The sequence below is a fragment of the Cheilinus undulatus genome, linkage group 14 (genome assembly GCF_018320785.1).
Source record: "Cheilinus undulatus linkage group 14, ASM1832078v1, whole genome shotgun sequence".
In the NCBI taxonomy this organism is placed as follows: Eukaryota; Metazoa; Chordata; class Actinopteri; order Labriformes; family Labridae; genus Cheilinus; species Cheilinus undulatus.
In genome coordinates this window covers 46,458,677-46,480,831 of record NC_054878.1, presented here as the reverse complement: position 1 = coordinate 46,480,831, position 22,155 = coordinate 46,458,677, and the positions used below count along the sequence as shown (strand labels likewise).

Here is a 22,155-nt window from a genome sequence, read left to right as displayed (position 1 = left end):
TCTGTGTATTTTAGAAAATGAACAGCATGATGGTGTGTCTTGTGAGTATCTTTTACAGTCTCTGAACACTGTAGGTCTTTACTGGCCCTGCTCTCTGTGAACAATTCCTGTTTGTTTGATTTCATAAGAAGGCTGAGCCCAAACCTCACAGAGCTGAAGGAAATCCTTTTTCCTCCTGAATGCTGTTTGTTCAACGACCCCCCTGCACTGTGGCTCACTTTGAATGGTGTGAGTCTGTGTTACTGTGTGATATAGTGGTGGTTTTATGGAGGCCCACTGGAGCTATGAATAGCTTTAGAGCTCTTTTGCCACTTTTCCTCTCTGCTCTCCACCCTTGTCCTGTTGTGATGGAGGAGGAGGAGGGGCCACTGCTCCTTTTGTTGCCCCCAGCTGGGGAGTGCCGGGGCCAAACTCCACCTTTGTGCCTCCACATCCCAACACGTGCCATTTGTTGTAATGAACAGGCCATGTGGAATTAAACTGGGACTTCTCCACAATGAGAGGAATGGTACTGAGGACTTTGGATGTCTTCATATGTATTAGTCTTATTACAGACAGACACAACTACAGATAATGGCTGTTTTACTGTGGTTAAAATAAAATACTATACCGTAGGTAATTTAGCCAGCTGGTTCAGTTTCTCTCTAGTAAATATTGTCCAATTTAGATCAAATTTAACCCTTTACCTACTGACCCAATGCCAGCGCTGTTTTATATGTCCGGAGTATGATTACTGTAACTCTGTCAAAGTTTATCGGATCAGAAAAATTCCAACGGTGTTGGAAAGCTGAGAATAGTGGGCGTATGCACATATAAGGTTCATTACAGTACTCGCAACCACAAGACGTGGGCATTCATAGCAAAAAATCATAGCAAAACACCAGAAGTATTGCGAGACTGCTACACAGATTCTCAGCACTGTAACTCCTTAAAGGTTTGCTCAGTCTAAAAAATTCCGTTGCTGACAGAGAGCTGAGAATCTGTGCTTTCTGGCAATGTATGATGTGTGATATATACAGTGCTTAACAAATGTATTAGACCATTTGTCATATTTGTCTCAGAGACCATCCAGCATCATGAAGTGCTTTAATGCGGACTCTTCCATTTTCAGTCAGCTCTCCACGTTTTACCATTTTGAACAGGAATGAGGAATTTCAAACTGAATTCACCCAAATTTGAGCCGGCTCACTGGGCTTCTCTGAGAAGTCAGAAATGAATCAAGCATAACATTCAACCACTAAAACTCATTTTTCTGTTCAGGAATGACAGTAAATAGCTATAATTTGACATATTAATCAAGAAATATTAATGTGCTTTACTATTTTTTCAGTTTTTTTGTAAATCAGTAAATTTGAAAATTCATGGATAACAATAATAATTCTATTTTAGCATTAAAAATATCATTTGGGTTTAAGAGCTTCTACATATTGGTGTATTAACCATTGCAGAAACATAAAAATGATTTTGGTAATTACCAATGCTGTTAATTTAGGGCAGCTGTGGCATAAACCTTACTTTGGTTAGGGTTAGGGTGGTCTAATAAATGTGTTAAGCACTGTATGTTCTTTAAAAATCCAATTTCACCACCTTTTACACCATTTTTTGCCATTATTAACCAATTTGAGCAACTTCTAACCCATTTTAATTATGTTTTTAACAAAAATTATTTCATTTAAAGAAAGCTAAATGAATAAATAAATTTTTTTCTATGATAAGAGTGGTTATTATTCAGGTCAAATATAAAATATTGTTTTAACAGCTTAACTTCACAATGGACCATGGCTTTGTGGACCTCCATGGGCCCCCAGTTTGGCTAGGCCCCAGGTTTTCTGGAATGTTCATAGCCGTGTTCAACCACCTTCAGGTACAATGGGGGTCCCCGGTCTCTGGCACCTTTATTTTGGGGGTCGTGGGCTGAAAAGGTTGAGAACCCCTGCACTACACAAGGTGCTTCTCTCAGCCAAAGGCATCAGTATCAACCACAGGGATCAGTGATGTCAAGCTTTAAGTCTGATCTACACACCTTACTTTTTCAGTGAAAATTGACCAATTAAGATCCATTTCTGATCAACATGATATGTAATATGATTCAGCCATGTGAAAAATAGAGAAAAATAAACAGATGAACTTGTCGTTACAGAAATGTTTTGCTGTTGAGTAGCACAGCCAAGGATTTTTGAACATATTTGATTGTATTGTCTCTTGTCCCAGATTTCTGCAGGGCAGTTTGACTAATCTCTGCCCCTGTTGGAATGATTTGTGTGTTTGGGGGTTAGGGAGCTTGTCATATCACTCTGTAAACCAGGTCGGACATGTTTGTTTTGATCTTTGTGTCTAATGATTGACTGGACTGTTTATGAGCAGCTGGAGTTTCACTGACAAGTCTTTACAGACGTCCTCACATGTTTGAAACTCGGTTTATCACCAGCGCTCCCTGTAAATACTTCAGAGTTTTACTGTCAGAGCAGGAATTTAGGAGACAGTCCAGAACTGTGACCAGAACAGTGGCTGTGTGGTTATAGATAGGTCAGACCTGTGTCTGATAAGCTGCAAGTATGACGTACAGCAAATTAAATCTGTTAAATTGCTGTATGATGAGTTATGCCAATACTTCTGCTAGTGAGGAAAGTCATTAGTATTTTTACAGCTGCATTAATAAATTTCTTCATAATACACAAAAGCATTGGTAAAATACTAACATTGATCATAGCAGGATAGTGGTAAAAACACGCATGTTAAACCAATCTATATTCCATAGTTTTCCACTAGCCGACAGTGTAAACAGTGTTTCTAAAGCAGTGACAGGGTGTGATGTGTCTTGAGATGAAGCTGTGGTTTTATCGTGGCAGTAAGAGGTCAAACTTTCCCACCCTGATCTGCTGCTGCTGCCTGTTGGTGTTTCCCAGCAGCAGCTGACTGACTGACAGCAGGGCAGAGGCCCATCGCCGTCTGCAAACATGAGACAAGCCCACAGACGGAGAAATGAACCTTTCTGACATCTGTGACTAAAGTCAACTGTGGAAACTGAGCTCATAGAGATACACTGTGAAAATATTCACTGTACACGTTCATTTGATGCCTGAAAATCCTCATTTTTGTCTAATAATTGATCAAAATGATCAGAATTCATAAGACATTTTCATGTTTTCTTATGGCATACGTTAAACAGATATGTGCTCTCTCTTTCTCTGTCTTTGTCCTTGTGTAGAATCAGATTTAGAGCGTGTTCATTGATGTTTTGCTCTAACATCACCCCCTACCTCAGCTTCAGAGTGCTTCTTCTCCATGTTTGTTTTTTCTTGGATAGCAACAGTGGTGCAGTGCAGAATGTATGCAGATAGAAAGAGTATACCCACTTCTAATGCCTATTTCTGGTTGTTTCTGTCATTGATAGTTGGGTAAGAATATCATGGAAGGCCAATCAGATGCAGAGTAGAGGGGTCATACTATATGGCAGCGGTCATCAAGTACATCTGCACAAGGGCCAGATTTAGTCTCGACAGAGTCTCTGGGGGCCGGACTTTCAAATAAGGAAAAATTAAATCATTATTTTTTTCTGATTAATATATTAATTTATTAGTATTTGTATTTGTATTTTAAAACTCAGGACATTTTTAGTTATTACCAGTGAGATCTATCCTGATCTATAATGCCGTAGACCACAAGGAGACAGGCATGCCCACAGAGTTGGCTGGGCTCCTGAAAATCCCAGAGAATGGGCCCTCATAATTATGATTTAGCACCAATATGAACTCATGTTTAACACTTTTCACTACTTCACTGCTTCATTCTATTTCGGCTACATTTTGTGCCACTTTTAACCCGTTTTGGAATTAGGAATTTCCCTTGTGGGACTACTAGAGGAATATCTTCTCTTTTTGGCACTTTCTGCTATTTTAGCACACTCTCCTGCCTTTACTACTTTACCAGTGGCTATTTTTGCACCATTTTGCCACTTTTAACCATTTTTTATACTTTTTGCCCTTTTTTTTACCTCTTTAACCCAATTTTTTCCCCCATTCTTTATAGGGATAGACCGATTATCGGCGGGCCAATTATCAGCGCCAATATTCAGCATTTTGACGCATATCAGCATCGGCCTTTTTTTTTAATCTGATAAGAGTTAAGAGATCAATTTAAAACTGTTATTTTGGCTCTGATGCAGCTGCGCCTCTCTGTCTGGAGTCACTACTCTCTCTCCAGCACAGTCTATGTTATGGTATTGTCCCACCCACAGCACCATCTGATTGGTTACACGCAGAGCCAGGGCACGGGTAACAGCCAATCAGCAGTGAAAGCTGTGTGCATGCACACGGCGGAGATTAGGTGAGGATAAGTTTTGACGCGAGGAGATGCTCCGGAGAGCAGTTATATGTTTCGAAGTAAGTTAAGGCAGCAGACTCTCCTGAAACTGTAATAAACACCCCAGTCCTCTACACTCACTACTACTAGTAACGTTACTGTGAGCCCAATAACGTTATATAAACATAAGCGGCAGCTCTGCTTGCTCGCAGTCCCTCCAGATGAGTCTGTTCATCACTGGAAACAAGGTTGCTGATAATATCGATATGGAAAAAGTCCTTGATAGTACAGATACAGTTGAAACCAGATGTTTACATACACTATATAAAAAGGCACATAAACTTTTTTTCCCACCGTCTAACATTAAATCAGATTAAACTTTTCCTGCTTTTGGTCAATTAGGATTACCAAAATTATTTCTATTTGCTAAATGCCAGAATAATGAGAGAGATAATTTTTTAGACATTTTTTTATTATTTTCTTGAGAGTCAGAAGTTTACATACGTTTCATTAGTATTTGGTATCATTACCTTTAAACTGTATGACTTGGGTCAAACATTTTGGATATGCTTTCACAAGCTTCTCACAATAGTTTGCAGGAATTTTGGCCCATTCCTCCTGGCAGAACTGGTGTAACTGAGCCAAGTTGTAGGCCGCCTTGCTCGCACATGCCTTTTCAGCTCTGCCCATAAATTTTCAATGGGATTGAGATCAGGGCATTGTGATGGCCACTCCAAAACATTGACTTTGTTATCCTTAAGCCACTTTGTAACCAGTTTGGCAGTAAGCTTAGGGTCATTGTCCATTTGGAAAACCCATTTGCGCCCAAGCTTTAACTTCCTGGCTGATGTCTTGAGATGTTGCTTCAGTATTTCCACATAATGTTCTTTCCTCATGATGCCATCTATTTTGTGAAGTGCACCAGTCCCTCCTGCAGCAAAACAACCCCACAACATGATGCTGCCACCCCCATGTTTCACAGTTGGGATGGTGTTCTCAGGCTTGCGAGCTTCCCCCTTTTTTCTCTAAATGTAACGATGGTCATTATGGCCAAAAAGTTCAATTTTAGTTTCGTCAGACCACAGAACATGTCTCCAAAAATTAAGGTCTTTGTTCCTGTGTGCATTTGCAAACTGTAATCTGGCTTTTTTATGTTTCTTTTGGAGTAATGGCTTCTTCCTGGGAGAGTGGCCTTTCAGCCCATGTTGGTACAGGACTCGTTTGACTGTTGATAATGACACACTCTTACCAGCTTCAGCCAGCATCTTCACAGGGTCTTTTGCTTTTGTTCTTGGGTTGAGATGCACTTTTCGGACCAAAGCACGTTCATCTCTGGGACACAGAACCCGTCTCCTTCCTGAGCGGTATGATGGCTAGACATTCCCATGTTGTTTATACTTGCGTATAATTGTTTGAACAGATGAACGTGGCACCTTCAGGCATCTGGAAATTGCACCCAAGGATGAACCAGACTTGTGCAATTCCACAATTCTCTTCCTGATATCTTGGCTGATTTCTTTTGATTTTCCCATGATGTTACACAAAGAAGCAGTGTGTTTCAGGTGTGCCTTAAAATACATCCACAGGTGTGCCTCTAATAAACTCAAATGTTGTCAATAAACCTATCAGAGGTTTCCAAAGACATGACATCATCATCTGGGCTTTCCCAAATTGTTTAAAGGCATAGTAATCTTAGTGTATGTAAACTTCTGACTTTGAAGAAAGTAATAAAAATTGTCTAAAAAATCCTTTTCTCATTATTCTGGCATTTAGCAAATAGAAATAATTTTGGTAATCCTAACTGACCAAAAACAGGAAAAGTTTAATCTGATTTAATGTTAGACGGTGAGAAAAAAAAGTTTATTTGCCTTTTTATGTAGTGTATGTAAACTTCTGGTTTCAACTGTATGTGTGTGTGTGTGAGAGAGAGAGAGTAAAAACCTAGTGAACCCAATTCAGTCCAGATTTATTGCAGGAAAGCACATTCAGGTGAAGGCTGATTAGCATGACGTGAGCCCACCGGCTAGCCCACCGGTCCGCTTTCTCCTCCTCTGGCTCTAGACGCTCAGCAGACTGTAGCGATGGGGAGAATGTCTGTTATGGTAGTGCTAACGTTACTGTGAGGCCCATTACATTAGTGGTAGCTGTCTGGTCCTTCTTCTTCTTCTTCGGTTTTACGGCGGTTGGCATCAATCCCTCTGGTGCATTACTGCCCCCTGTCTGTTCCTATGATAAACACTGATTATTAAAGTGAAGATGCTGTAGGCTATTTAGTGTTTTTAATGTTGAATCACTTGAAACAAGGTTGTTGATAATATTGATAGGGAAATAATCAGTTTTTATAGTAAGAAGTGTGTTTGTGTGAGAGGGCAATAATGGCTGTTTAACTACCAAGCTATTTTACTTTACCTTTTTCTGTGTTGATTGAGAGATCCCAAGCAGCAGAAAATGACATATTGTTAGATGAAGTGTGTCCTGAAGCTGTCTTTGATAGTTTCTTGTAGAGAGGAGCAGGATATTGCTGTTCAAGACTTAAGACATAATGTAACTGCATCATAAAGCCTACATGAACTGCATGGTGTTTAGGAATGAAGTCACTTCTATTGCTAGTGTACTATTTTTTCAGCTATAGTAACATTAATTGATAGTAATGTAGCAGCCTAGTTTTGACCAAGTTAGGTGTTGGAGTTTGTATTATTTAAAATTTTGACGCCAATATTTTCACTTTTACTGCAAATGAATATCGGCTCCAAATATTGGTTATCAGCCTCCTTGACAACTAATAATCGGTATGGGCCCTGAAAAGCCATATCGGTCTATGTCTAGTTCTTTAACTCCTTTAAACCACTTTTCTTACCTGTCTTATCCCTCCTTTTTCCATTTTTGCCCCTTTTTGTCTATTTTTGCTACTTTTCATAACTTTTTCAGCATTTTTGCCACTTTAAATCCATTTTCTATACACCTTTTGACCCCTTTTCCTCTTATACTAATGGTCTGCCACATTTTAACCTTTTTTCACCACTTTTCCTGCAAGTTTTTGTCCCTTTGTGCCTTTGTGCCACTCCACAACCCATTTGGACACTTACTGCCCATTCTTGCCACTTTTTAACTTCTTTTCACCACTTTATCTGGCCATTTTTGCCAGTTTTAACCCATTTTTTATACTATTTGCCCTTTTTTGCCGCTTTGACCTGATTTTTTGCCATTCTTTAACTCCTTTAAACCACTTTTCTTGCCTGTCTTGTCCCTCCTTTTTCCATTTTTGCCCCTTTTTGTCTATTTTTGCCACTTTTCATTACTTTATTCACCATTTATGCCACTTCTAACCCATTTTCTATCTACCTTTTAAACCCCTTTCCTTTTATACTGATGGTTTGCCACATTTTAACCTCTTCTCACCACTTTTCCTACAAGTTTTTGTCCCTTTGTGCCACTCCACAACCCATTTGGATGCTTATTGCCCTTTTCACCACTTTATCTGGCCATTTTTGCCAGTTTTAACCCATTTTTTTAATATTTACAAGTGAATTTCTGTAAAAATAGATCAAATGTGAAGTCATTCTAAAACTGTTTGAATATTAATTGTTTTTGTTGGGGAATTAACAGCTGTAGACATTTAAAGCCAAGAGATACCCTTAAAACCACAACATTTTCTTTTCCTGCTTTTCTGAATGTCCTAATCTTCTGGGGGCCAGACAGGAAGCTTTGGTGGGCCTGATTTGGCCCCTGGGCCACCAGATGATGATCAGTGCTATATAGTTTACTGGGATATCTAGCAAGGCAAACCACTTGAAGGAATCCTTTCCATCAGCTTTCTCCCCTCATCGTGATTTATTAATCATCCCTACTACCTGAAGAAGAGTAGCAGAAGTTGAATGTCAGTGTGCAAATACATAGGAATTATTTTTTTGTGAACTAGATAAGCAGAAGAAATGTAACTGCTTATCTTCTGCTGCATGGGTTTCTAAAGATGAGGAGCATAAATATAAAGATAGTCACTTTTGCAGGCACCATACACCAGTGGATATGAAGGTTGGCTTCTTCTTCTCAACAAGGCCTTTTCCTGAATATATTCCTGTGCTTGATATTTTCCTTTATTCAAACAAAGGAAACACCAAAACAGTGTAAAGGAATCCTGTTGTGGCATTTGCTGCAGCTGTAGACCTGGAAAGCTGCTTTTCCCTCATAACAAAGTAATTCCTCAAGATCTCTAAAAGGCTGCCAAAACGTACACACTATCACAGGAAAATGGAGTACAATTAGTTTTTTCAGCCCGCTTTTTTCAGTCATATGATTTTTTTTTTTTTTTAACATAAGGGTGAAACTGGAAAACTGTCCTGGTTTGTCATTTAAGAGACCGTGTTGGGTCCTGGTTTTTTATTTGAGACTGTGTTGGGTCCATGTGCTTTTATTAGGGATGCACGATATTAGATTTTTGCTAATATCTGATATGCAGATATTTATAGATTCATTTTAGCTGATACCGATATCTGAATATGTTTTACATAACTAAAAATTCAGTCCTTTGAACACAATTTTAGGTTTGAAGATGAAAAAAGAAACAAACTTTTTTTTTTCTAAAAACACACTTGAAAGTTTAAAGCATGAGAATGAATAAGGAAAACAATCTCAACCCACATAGGTCTGTTGGTTCAGCCTAAAACTCCACTAATGTATTAGTATATATAGCCAAATTTTACAATTGAAATATTCTGATATGCAAGGCCAAAATATCGGCTGTAAATATTGGCAAAAATGTTGATATTGCCGATACCAATATTTGGCTTTTTTTGCTAATATCTGCCAACCTGATATCTTGCCGATAATATTGTGCATCCCTAGCTTTTATATAATACAGTCTCTGTTATTTTAAGAATAATAAATCTTTTCCTTATTTATGCTGCACATTAAAATCATTGAGGTTTACTAGAGTACTAAATCACATAGAGGTTGACTGATAGTGGGTTTTCTGGGCAGATATGGATACCAATTATTAGTAGTTCATAGATCAGTAACAGATATCTGGGACTGATGTGCATTTATCATGATGCCAAAAATGTTCTCACTGTAGAAAAAGAAAAACTGCATGATCAAAAAAATGAAGGAAAATGATCCGTTAAGCCCTAGCTTTAGTGGTTAGAAATGGCTCAGAGCAATACAGTAGCAGAAGAAAACAGGAAGTGATGTCACACACTGACTGGGTCAGTGGCACCCAGGCTTAAGAGTTGATTGGCTGGCACTCAAGTGACATCTAGCCATCAGATTGTACTGTATGCAGGAGAGTGAAAATGAAGACAGAGGGAAAGAGACACCCTGCAGTGGAGCCAGGGTAGTGCACTTTTTGATCACTTAATTTTATTGATCGTTAAATTGAAATGCCTGATAATCGGCTAAATGCAAGATAATGGCCTCAGTAATCAGCCAGGAAGATGTTTGGTTCACCCCTTGAATCACTAATGCAAAACACAATAGATAGCATGGAAAAGTGCCAGAGCTTAAAAAACATTATAATCTATACAGGAGCTTAGGAGAAGAGAGGATCAATCAGAAATTACACACCAACCCTCACATAGATGTGCACAGACATGATGAAACCCTCCAAAAGTATTTGTGCAGTTTAGAGAGTGATTAGGAATGTGCCCACGACTGTTGGTAATTGAAAACAAAGGATTAAGGTTTCCTTGCCTGGGACTTTGTTTTTAATGCCATTGTATCCAAACAGGCATCAAAATCAACATGTTTTTACTCTTTTCATTTAAAGTTTACAATTCTGCTGTCCAGACAACCCTATTCTCTTTATAAGTTAAGAGAAGCATCAGCCTTAAGTAAAGTTTAAAGGGACCATCTGTCCAAGTTAAACTTTATTTATAGTTTTAATAAAGCAGTCCTCTTTTTTAAAAAGTGGAGTATCTGATCCACTTCCAGAGTCAGGATCTGTGCCCAGCTTCCTCTCACCTGCTGTAAATATTTCATCATCTGCCTGAGTCTGAACCTGATCTTTGCAATGCACCGTGAAGTCACTACTCATTTAGGATTGAAAGATAAAAAAAATGTCCATGAATCCACAAACTTCAACAGAAAACTGTCCATTCAGGCAGATCTGATCTTGGTTTACTGGAAGATTTAGGATCAACATTTTAAAACTACAAATGGAATCCAAAATGTAATGATTAGTCCATCACAGCTGGTGAATGCTGAATATTTAAAATCTGATGGATTAACTCAACAATGTCCTGATAAATAAATGTTAGGATGCTTTTATTTTTAGTTGGGGTTTGTAAAATTAATTTAAAAAGAGAGACATTTCAGATACCGACACAGTGTTGATAAAACAGACATAAATAAGAAGATTAGTTGAGGGATAAAATAGTAGTTGGTTGTGTCCCTTTTGTCAGAATGCTTCTAAAGCTTAAAAACATTCAGAGATATAATGAACTGACCTAAAGCTGATGTAACGAGCAGAGAGAACATGTATTCAGTTTATTAGAGTTAATTGAAACCATCTCAGCGTTGTGTAACTTGGTGTGTATATTTGCAATGTTGATGCAAACAGCAGCATGCCCTTCTGCGTCTCATTAATTGTGCTGCTTGAGAAGCATCTCTGCAGCCAGAGTCACAAACCTCTCAGCAGCATTTCTGCTCCGCCTGCCAGCCGTTTGAAGCCACCCTACCAGATTTTGGGCCGAGTGCCAAACCCAACTGAACGTGGAATGATGAAAATGTCTCAACTGTCACATAAATTAACAACATTTTATTTCTCACGAGAACTCTGGATCCAGATCTGGATGATGGCGCTGTGCCGACTCAGGAGGCGTTTCAATCATCCTGGGATCAAGACTCTAATTCCATGGTGACTATTATGTGTTTTGAGCTGTTAGTAGTCCTGGAACCGTACTTTAAAATACTCTGGCAACAGATCTGTGTGGCTGTGTTTTTGTTTTAAATGAAGGTGAAGCGATAAAACCCACTGAAGCCATAACTATCCATACTTTTCCTTTTGGGTGGATCATTTCTGCTCGTGTTGAAGGAATAATCTCATGTTCAGGCTGAACAGAAGCTCACATGTGCTCATTGAAGCCTCTGTTCTCTGCAGGGAGGCCCGGCCCCAGTGTTCATGCTTTCATTAGCAGGTGATTTGGCTGTCGCGTGACATCTAACCGACCCAGTGGTGCAGCGTGGAGATTATCGACCTCCTCGGGTGTCAGTAATGTGATCCAGGCTGTCGCCAACACATTCCTGCTGAACGCCAACGCTCACACACCACAGTCCAGCTCAGATCAGGGAGGAATTTAGTCTGAAATATTTTTATATTTCACCATCAAATCTCATTGGGGCAGGAAGCTTCGCCATTCATGGAGGAAGTTTGGGATTATGGAAGCTTTCAGCCGGGTGTGGATGCAGGAACGTGCTGGAGCTGAACATGTTTCTGAATTTATTACAAATTTGTTTTCAGCAGCTCAGCAGAGCAGAAACCAAAACAAACTGGTAAAGGAGAATGTAGATGTTCAGGACTGATAAAACTGATATGAAATGACATCAACTGAAAAATGAGTGACACAGCTGGCAAACTGCCACAGCGTCATGTCAGAACTGCTGAAGGCAGAGCTCCATGAGATTAGAATGCCATATGATTCAGAAGAGGAGGCAAGTGTATATGACAGTAACTTAGTTTTAAGAAAAACAGAGTACACTTTTCAGCTACACTACCCACAATCCTTCAGTGTCAAAGCCTAGTCTCTGCTGTGTGGAGATAAGGGCTGGGCAATTCATCCAATATTAGATTAAATATGATACATATGACCTGCTGCAATTTTTCGCTGACCTGAAATTTGTGTCAAAATAGCAGTTTAAAACTTTTTTACAGCAGAGATGTTATGCATGATATATCATGCAATCATCCACAAGCTTTTTTTTAAAACTGTCTACAAAATCCTACTTTTTTGTATGTTTTTCTTATTAGATATGAGAATGACACCGAAAATTAAAACTCCCTTCACTACATCAATTCCTATCCTATTTGCAATACAAGTCAAAATCATCACAATTAGGTATTTTTCAAAATTGTTCAGCTCCAGTTTTATCTGATATTGTGTTGGTTATAATATTGAATGGTTTATTGCTTGTATTTGTTAGTAAAAAAAACATAAAATAAAGAACTTAAGAAATAATCGTATATTAAATCGCAGTTAGATTATTTTTCCCCATCATTCAGCCCTAGTGGAGATTAGGGCTGGGCAACTAATCCAAAATTAGATTAAATTGCAATATGGCCTGATGCAATATTTTTTTTACCTGAAATTTCTGTCAAAATAGCAGTTTAAAACATTTTTTTTTTTTTTTTTTACAGCAGTGATGTTATGCATGACATATCATGCAATCATTCAAGTTCCATTTTTTAACCTACCCTCTTTATTTTTGTACTTTTGTCTTATTAAATATGAAAATGACAAAAACCCTTCACAATTCATATCTAATTTGCAATATGAGTCAAAATCAGCAGAATTCAATATTTTTAAGGAATTTTTCAGCCCTAGTTTAGGAATACAAGAAAGTTAGGGAATAATAATTGTAAAAATAAAAAAATCACAATTTGATTATTTTCCAAAATCGTTCAGCCCTAATGGAGTTCCTAAGCAACCCCCTCTTAATACCCATATGCTGAGGCTTTCAGCTGTTAGAAAATGCCATGGGGGTTTAGTTTTTTTAACGTTGTATTAAGAGTACATACACATTGGAGAAGAGGTAAGGTTGGTCAGGGGTTTGATGCCCAGCTCTTGCAGCCATAGGTTGATGGTAGGAAACATTCTGGAATTTATAGAAACACTGCCCATGCTTTGTGAAAGTTGGCATGCAGGAGTATAGCTCAAACTTTTGGTCATTAGAAAGGTCAATTACCCAATATCGTGTGCTGAAAGTTTGAAATTCTGTTCTCAATACAACCCATTCAACATATCTACTTTGAATCTATGTTTACATTTGTCAGAGGTATGCTAACCAATCAGTGAGCTCTCTCATTGTTTGATTTGGTTGCTGATTCACCGTTGTCATGCTTTCAAACAAAGGATCCCTCTCTGTGTTGTGATAGCTCTCCTGGTGTATTATTGTTAGCTAATGAAACACGGAGGCGTCACGTCAGCGGTGAGTTAAAGAGGAATGCTCCTCCTGCTGTCGCTGAGCGGCGACCATCTGTTGTCCTGCAGGTCCGTCTGATCTCAAACAGGAGTCAGAGGTCTTCAGAGATCTTTCATGACCACATGCAGGGGCAGTTGTTTTCTTCTCTGTTCTCACCAGCTCAGGCATTCTGCTGTTCACAAATGTCCGGACCGCCGCTTCACATATCCTACCATTTGGTGCACCAGAAGTGTGCAAGGGATTAGTCAAACTAACGTAGTTTATAAAAGGGAGCTCAGGGGGAGCAAAGCAGCAAATGTTGCCATGACTGAACGCTGCTTTATTGTCTAAATGTAATATTTGTGCAGCATTTGTTAAATTTATATCATATACAGGTGTATCTAAAAAATAAGAGTATCAGGACAATGTTTTTTCCTCCATAATTTAACCCAAAAAGTGGAATTTTAATATATTCTTGAACGGGATAGCTAAATCTGCTTACTAAGAAAGCTACATTCATTTTATTCTCAACTTATCGAAGGGTTTAAATAAAAATAATACAACACTCATTATAAAACCATTATAATTACTTATAATTTAACAAAATAAACAGATTTATAAAGCTTCAGTATAATTTATCATACCAACATTTACAGCCACAAATCCAAAAAAGTTAGGTCGCTGTGTAATGTGTAAATAACAACAGAAACAAATGATTGTCAAATCTCAAAAAAACCCAAAACATATTTTATTCATAATAGAATATAAACAACATATCAGATGTTAAACTGAGACATTTTACTATTTAAAGAAAAATATTAGCTCATTCTGAATCTGATGGCAGCAACACATCTCAAAAAAGTAGGGACAGGGCCATGTTGACCATTGTATTGCATTCCCTCTTCTTTTAACAACAGTCTGTAAACGTCTGGAAGAGGGAGACCATTTGCTGGAGTTTTGGAGAGGAATGTTGTCCCATTCTTGTCTGATAGATTGGCAGCATATGTTGCTCTAAAAGCTCTCTCTACTTTTCAGCATTGATAGTTCTTTTCCATATGTAAGAGCTGCCCACACCATAGGCACTAATGCAACCCCATACCATCAGAGATGCAGGCTTTAGAACTGAGACAGGAGGACAAGTTGGATGCTCCCTCTCCTCTTTAGTCCACAGGACATGGCGTCTGTGCTTTCCTCTGACCACAGAACAGTTTTCCATGTTTCCTCAGTCCATGTTAAATGAGCTTTGGTCCAGAGAAGATGGCGGTGTTTCTGGATCCTGTTCACATATGGCTTCTTCTCTCCATGATCCAGCTTTAAGTGTCATTGGTGGATGGCACGGCTAACTGTGTTGACAGATGATGATTCCTGGAATGTTCCTGAGCCCATGCAGTGATTTCAGTACAGAGTCATGCTTGTTTTTAATGCAGTGGCCCCTGAGGGCCCCTTTAGCCTTGTCCCTTGCTCATGTTTTTCCAGATTCTCTGAATCTGTTGATGATATTATGGACTGTAGATGGAGGGAGAGTCAGTCTTCACTATTTTATGCTGAGGAACATTTTTACCTCCGCCAAGGAGGTTATGTGATTGGGTGGGTTTCTTAGTTTGTCAGTTTGTTTGCAACATAACTCAAAAGTCATGGACGGATTTTCCTGAAATTTTCAGAAAATGTCTGAAATGGCATAAGAAAGAACTGATTGGATTTTGGGAGTGATCCAGATCACCATCTGGATCCAGGATTTTTTAAAGGATTCTGATTCTTTACTATTGGGAGATAGGGCTAATGGCGGAGGTCTGCGCTGTTACCACTTTACACCAGGAGATGGCGGACATGAGTAACTTCAATCCCAGTGGCATTTTTGGGTGTGTTTCTATTCAAAGTTTTGGAGTTTATAGAGTTTGAAAGACTCACGCCCGGTCGAGGAGATGAGTCGGAGCGTAACAGAGAGAAAGACAGCTAATTGTAGTGAGAATACTCAATGCTGGGAGGAATAGAGGAATATTCACCCTCTGACATGACTTCCAGTCGTCGGGGGAGACCATGGGTGCTTCCGCCATGACAGTCCACACGTAGCGAAGCCAATGCTCTGCCTCACCGTGTCTCCACTCAACCGGGGAGGGAGTAATCGGCGAATTAGATTTTGGGAGTGATCCGGATCACCGTCTGGATCCAGGAATGTTTTTAAAGTATTCTTCACTATTGGAAGATAGAGCTGATGGTGGAGGTCTGTGCTATCTGAGTGCTTTTCTAGTTCTGAAATTGTTCTACAATTTTTAGACTCAGTTTTTCACAGATTGGTGAGACTCTGCCCATCTTTTCTTCTGAGACTCTGCCTCTCTAAAATGCTCCTTTTATACCCAGTCATGTTTCTGACCTGTTGACTATTAACCTCATTAGCTGTAAAATGCTCCTCCAGCTGTTTTTCTTCAGTACCACTTACTTTTCCAGCCTTTTGTTGTACCGGCCCTACTTTTTTGATATGTGTTGCTGCCATCAAATTCAAAATGAGCTACTGGTAAAATGTCCCAGATTCAACATCTGATATGTTGTTTACGTTCCATTGTGAATAAAATATAGATTTATGAGACTTGATAACTATTGACTCCTGTCTTTATCTACATTTTATACAGTGACCCACCTTTTTTGGAACTGGGGTTGTTGTAATGATTATTGTACTACAGAGATAGATAACGTTCATATGTAGCCTTTAGAGTGTCAGCCCATCCCATTGAGCCGTGATTCTGATGCGTGTAAGTAGAATCACATGCTCTCTGCCTGTTGATGCCCCTCATTGATCCGCTAATGAGAACTCTTTTTATCTCGCCTCCCGCTGTTGACTTTCACAAAGAGGTCAGAGGTCAGGGTTCAGGGTCGGACACAGAGTGGCGCCGCTGGAGCTGGCGGCGTCTCCCACAAGGTCACATGAGGTCACAAAGACTCTGAGCAAGATTTTATCAGCTAGACCTGCAGAAGGACTTTATAAGAGAGCAGATGATGTAACCTATGATGCACTGTCTGCTTCATCGGGGTTTTTATTTTTAACTGGACTAAAACTTGAAAACTGACTAAAGTGTGTGTATGAGTAATATTAATTTTCCTCTAGAGACGAAGACTGGATCTAAACTAGCTGGCAGAGTTAACAGAAACCTTGCATAACAGAGAGAGATATTACATCTGGTGATGATGGATGCAGGAGTCTGAGGAGTAAACATGAGGCCTTCTGTGTGGGTCTGAAAGAGTGATCCTCAGGTGAGATGAGGTTGTGATGTGGTAGGATGCTGTTAGCTGTTAGCTGTTAGCAGCCATGGCAAGGATCAGTAGGAAGAGTAAATAAGTTTCTGTTGACTCAGCAGATCTGTTTGCTGTCAGACTTGAATGGATCATAACAGAGCGGACTCTCACTGAAACTGAAAGTCTACTCTCCGTAGGTATCGTTTACTCTGCTTTACACGGACAGCACGTGTCTTCTCCATCCTCTTAACTTGACTGCCCTCACATTTGCACATTTACCTTTATACTTTGACTGTTTTTCACTGTGTTTAATGCATCAACAATGCCAGTAAACCTAACGATAGCACATAAAGATGGTGTGAAACTGACAGCATTTCATCTGTCTGTCCCTCAGGTCTGGATGACAGCCTGCAGCAGTACATCCCGTCCTTCCAGCGGCAGCAGATAAATGGGGAAAAGCTGCTGAAGATGTCCCACCAGGAGCTGCTGTCTCTGGGCGTGTCTCGGGTCGGACACCAGGAGCTGATGCAGGAGGCCGTGGATCTGCTCTGTGCTTTGGTCAGTTATCTGCCACTGCAAACTTCACTAAATCTTACTTGGGAGGAATATTGATATTCTCAGAGTAGTTGTGAGCAGTAAACCGCCACCAGTATTATTTCTGCAACAACATGTATTTGAGCAGTGCTGCCATCACTGGCTTAAATGCATAGTATTTAAGCCGGTTGTAGCAACACACAAGAGGGAACTAAAGCTGTGTTTGCTTCAGGGGGTCCGTTTGATTCAGTTCGGTTTGGTATGGTTTGGTACGGTAAACCCCAAAATAGGTGCTGTTTCCACAGACACCCGTGCTCTCACTTGGTGGGTGGGGTGTAAAGGTGATGAATGTGAAGTCACAGTCAGCGCAAGTCTGCTGGTCCAGCTGCAGAGTTATAGAAAAGATGAGTGACAGAAATCAGTAGGGAATAAGCAGTGAACAGCTTTATTTCAACTGAAAGTGCTTTTTTAAAAAATAACTACATCTTAATGATGTTAACTGCTGTCACTACAGATCCTCAGCTGATGGAATACGTGTACAGAGACGGTTTGACTCGTAACGGTACATTAATATGTGAATATATCTGGTCTAGAACAGTTTATACGACAAAATATGAAAGTTTAGAGCTGTACTGTGAGAATTTGCCGCATTAAAAATAAAGTAAAAGTTCAGCTGGTGTTAGAATCAAACTAGATTAAGTCAGAAATCCGGGGTGCGCTGATCTCGTTGTAAAACAGTCTGCAGCCTGAAGTTTTACAAACACGTCCAACAACCACAGAGTGATGTTTTCACAGGTTACCTAACGTAAGACATAGATTAATAACTAGTTACAGATGAGAATGAACTGTTTTAAGGCTTCGTATTCACAAACTTCAGCATTAATTTAGTTACTCATCCATCGCGGATGGATCAGGCTGATGTGAGCCTTTGGGCTCTGCTTTGTGTTCTTAAAATCAGGTCCAGATAAACATCAGGAAACTTGATTTGTGGCAAAATATCAATATCCACAGACTAGGAAACAGTTTGGATCTCCATCAAGTCCAAATATTTCCCATTTAGGCAGATATTAGTCCCGTTTTCGCCTGCTCCTCACAGCGCAGACTTCCCGTGTTTTGAAGCACAGAGGCGAGCAGCTGAGTCGTGACGAGCCACAAATATTTCTACACATTTGACACAATGGTGAGCACAAAGGGTCCTATTTACATCTAGTGGCTGGAGTCACATGGAGCCTATGAATGATCTTATACTGAGTGTCACAGAATTTGTTAGAACATGTGATTGAATCTGAAATTTTGATGGTCACAGATCCACAGTGATGAACCGTCCTCTGGTTGCTCAGAGACGGTTAGATGTCATGAAGAGGATTGTGTGCTTGCCTGACAGTCTCTCAGTGAAATGCCTCCTCTAATGACTTAATATGTTTGATGTCTCTGTTTACTGATAAATACTGTTACATGACTTGGTCTGGGCAGTGTCGGCCCACAGCTTTTATCCAATCAGCTGCTCTTTGATAAGTGTTAAATAGGATTTCCTGCTTTTTATTGGCTGTTGATGGTTTGAGTTGTAAGGGCAGGGCTTGCCTGCTTTAGCTCAGAGTCAACAGACGACAAACTGACAGAGCTTTTAGGGTAGAAGGGAACAGTAGTCACTCTGAGTCCTGAGCCAAACCCAAACATCTGTGTTCTGTTCCACGCCTAAGAAATATTTGAAGCACTCACATGTGGACTCAAATAGCAGCAAATTGTTTGAATTCTTAAAAGCCAGGGCTGAATGCCCTGAAATGACACTTTTACTTTCTTTCTTTATGTAGATCAACATCTCAGTCATCCCCTCTTTACCACCATCATCTGTTTTTTACCTTCATAACATGGTAGAGGAAGGTAAAATTCTCAGAATGCCCTTAAACAATTGTTCCTCTTCATTCTCAGTACAGACATCATGGCAGAGACAGAGAGCAGAAAAGACGACCAGATAAAGAGAAAGTAGTCCTGTTGAAGTTTTGTTAACAAGCCTTTAAAATCATCTGGATTTCATTTATAATATCAGTTTATGATTTATATGATAGAAAGAACAGTTATACATTATGTAATGTATTCGTTTTATTTTAAAGGTAATATTTTATGCAAAAATCAGTTTTCAGGCTTTTCTTACAAAAATATGTGCCCCTGGCTTGTCCACAATCCCCCCAAGAATCAGAACCCCCCGACTCCGCCTTTAAGAAAATGTGTGCTGAAACAACCCGTTACCAGTTTTCCCCTCATAATGTCATGTGGGGAGTTAGCCCCGCCCCCCATTTTGATTGGTTGTCCTGAGAGGAGGTGGTGATGATTATTGTGCATCCCTAATTTTAACATTTAATTTGGGCTGAGGAGTTAGCTAAACGTAATTTAGATCAGTGATACTCAACGTGTGGCTCTTCTGTGATTATCTGTGGCTCTTTTATGTCTTAATCTGAAACATTATTCCCCCAGAAAACACGAAAAAGGAAAATTTGACCTCAGAAATGATCCATTACAAGTAACATCAATCAGTTTCCCACTCTTATTCAGTAGGCTTTAATTGTCAAACTTAATTGTCAGCCTCTATTTGTTGTCCATTGCCCTTATTTGCAATTATTTGCTACTTTACTTCCATTTTTACTGCTATTAGCCCATTTTTGACACTTTTTTTCCTGCTTTTTTTGGGCAATGTTTTGCCCCTTTTCCCCTTTTTTGCCACTTTTAGCCCATTTAAGCTGCCTTTTGCAATGAAATGCTACCTATTTCCCTTTTTTTCCCACCTTCTTTTCTGATTTTTGCCCATTTCAGTCTCTTTTCACTCATTTTTCTCTCTGTTTTTGCCACTTTTTGACCATTTTTACCACCTATAACTCGTTTTTTTGCCACCTTTTACCCATTTTTGCCACTTTTTGCCCTTTTTGCCACTTTTCTCCCAGTGTTTGACCCTTTTATCATAGTTTTTGCATTTTTTTGGCACTTCTCGCCCATTTAAGCTGCCTATTGCAATTGAATGCCACTTTTTGCCCATTTTTCCTGCCTTTTTTTCTGATTTTTGCCCATTTTTAGTCACTTTTCACTCATTCTTTGCAATGTTTCTGCCACTTTTCACTCATTGCTTGGTCACTTCCCACCCATTTTTGCACTTTTCTCCCAGTGTTTGCTGCTTTTTGACCATTTTTGCAACCTTTAACTTATTTTAACTGCCACTTTTCACCACTTAGATTGTGGCTCATGCAAATGTATTTTTAAATGATTTGGCTCTTTGGTTGGGTAACACTGATTTAGATTAAACTACAATAGGCCTACTGTGATTTTGAAACCACAGCAGATGCAATATTTCTTTGACCTAAAATGTTCTGCTCTACAAATCATACAAACATTCAAGTGTCTATTTTTTCTACAATCATTTACCAAAATAATCCTGCTTTCCTTGTTTTTTTTAAGTGTTTGTCTTTTTAAAAACACAAAATCATCATTTCCTTCTGTACAAGAGGCCAGATAAAATTTACAATCAGTCAAAATAATGGCTTTTTGATATTTTTCAGAATTGTTCATACTTAGTTTAATCGACTAAATATTGTTTTTGTTAGAATAAAGAAGTATTTATTGCTTGTTTGTTGAGAAACTTAAAAAAATGATGGCAAATTAATGGCAATCGCTATATTAAGAGAAACAAATCAGGATTAGGTTATTTTTCCTACATTAAAGTATCTTAAATCTGCAATGTTAGGCTTTGATTTTTAATGCAACATAGTAGCCTAAATGTATGTTCACAAACAAACCACTCCAAATAAAATTCTTTGTTTTGTTAAAGTTAAATATTGTTCCAGTAACGGGCCAGCACCCCTATCAGACAAACACAAGGAAAACACTGCATGGCAAAAGTAGGGCTTCTTCTTCTTCTTCTTCTTCTTCTTCTTCTTCTTTGAAAGTAATAAGTGGCTGTCAGCTGACAGATTACCCCAATAAAGTACATGTGTAATGTCACAAAAATTCCTTCACATTTTTAAAATGTTTGCTTGAAGATGTTTGACCTGTGGTCCCATGGTAAGAGTAAAACATTGTTGTCTACCAACAAAGTTCCTGTTTTAGAGTGTTTTGGTGCAGACAGAGCCCTCAGTCAGCTGTTTATGAGCTCTGACTGTGTGTCTCGCTGAAAAGGAGGATTTACTGTCAGCTTTAATGGTGTAACTGGGCTGAATAGGATCCAGCCGCCTGTTTGAATGGAGCCTGACTCTCTGCTGTCCCCGCTGACAAACACTGAAAATGAGAGGACGACTGAACACAAACATCAGACTTCTACTGTTGAAAGTTGGGTTTCTGAGGACTTAAATATAACCAATTCATCATGACTGTAGGACACAACAGGAAGATGACATACATGAACCTCTGTAAAAATATGAACATGACTTCAGACTTTAGGGAGATGCAGTAAAATGACTGAAATAGGCCTGAATGGATCCTTAGAAACATCAGCAGCAGCCAGAGCGCTCCATGTTTCCTGTACGACTGAATTGAAGGTCAGATGACGTGTTGTTGATATTTTCTACAGCACAAAGGAGAGTTTACCGCTCTATGGTGTGGAGCAGGAAACAGATGTGACCCTCCCACCTGTCAGAAAGACCCCCCACCCTTCCCCTAACACACACACACAGCCACACGCTCGCATAGAAACAGAGCGTTCGGCATGCAGAGGAAAAGCCGTTGCAGGTTTGTTCCAGCAGCAGCTTCCGTTGGCTGTCAGATGATCTATTTTTCATCAGAGACTCTGACAGTAACGTCCAGATAGCACGGGTTTATGATCACAGGAACTGAATAGTCATTTTCATGAACAGAGTGGTTAAATAACGTTTTTAATAGAGCACTAATCTGTTGGAGCCTGTGATGTTCTGACTGTTGTGGAAAATAAATCAATCTGTTGTTACTGTAAGAGAAGATGAGACAATTTGTGAAAGATTGTTAAAGTTTCTGTTACACTTT

The 22,155-nt window shown here is 39.3% G+C and overlaps 1 protein-coding gene across 1 annotated transcript in view; it reads left to right on the top strand.

The window, feature by feature from the left end:
* LOC121521887 (connector enhancer of kinase suppressor of ras 3-like) overlaps positions 1–22,155 on the top strand; it is a 65,563-nt gene that overhangs the window by 18,906 nt on the left and 24,502 nt on the right. Inside the window, exon 2 of the mRNA XM_041806081.1 lies at positions 17,036–17,199. Within this exon, the coding sequence (XP_041662015.1) occupies positions 17,036–17,199 (164 nt within the window). The remainder of the gene's footprint in view (positions 1–17,035; positions 17,200–22,155) is intronic.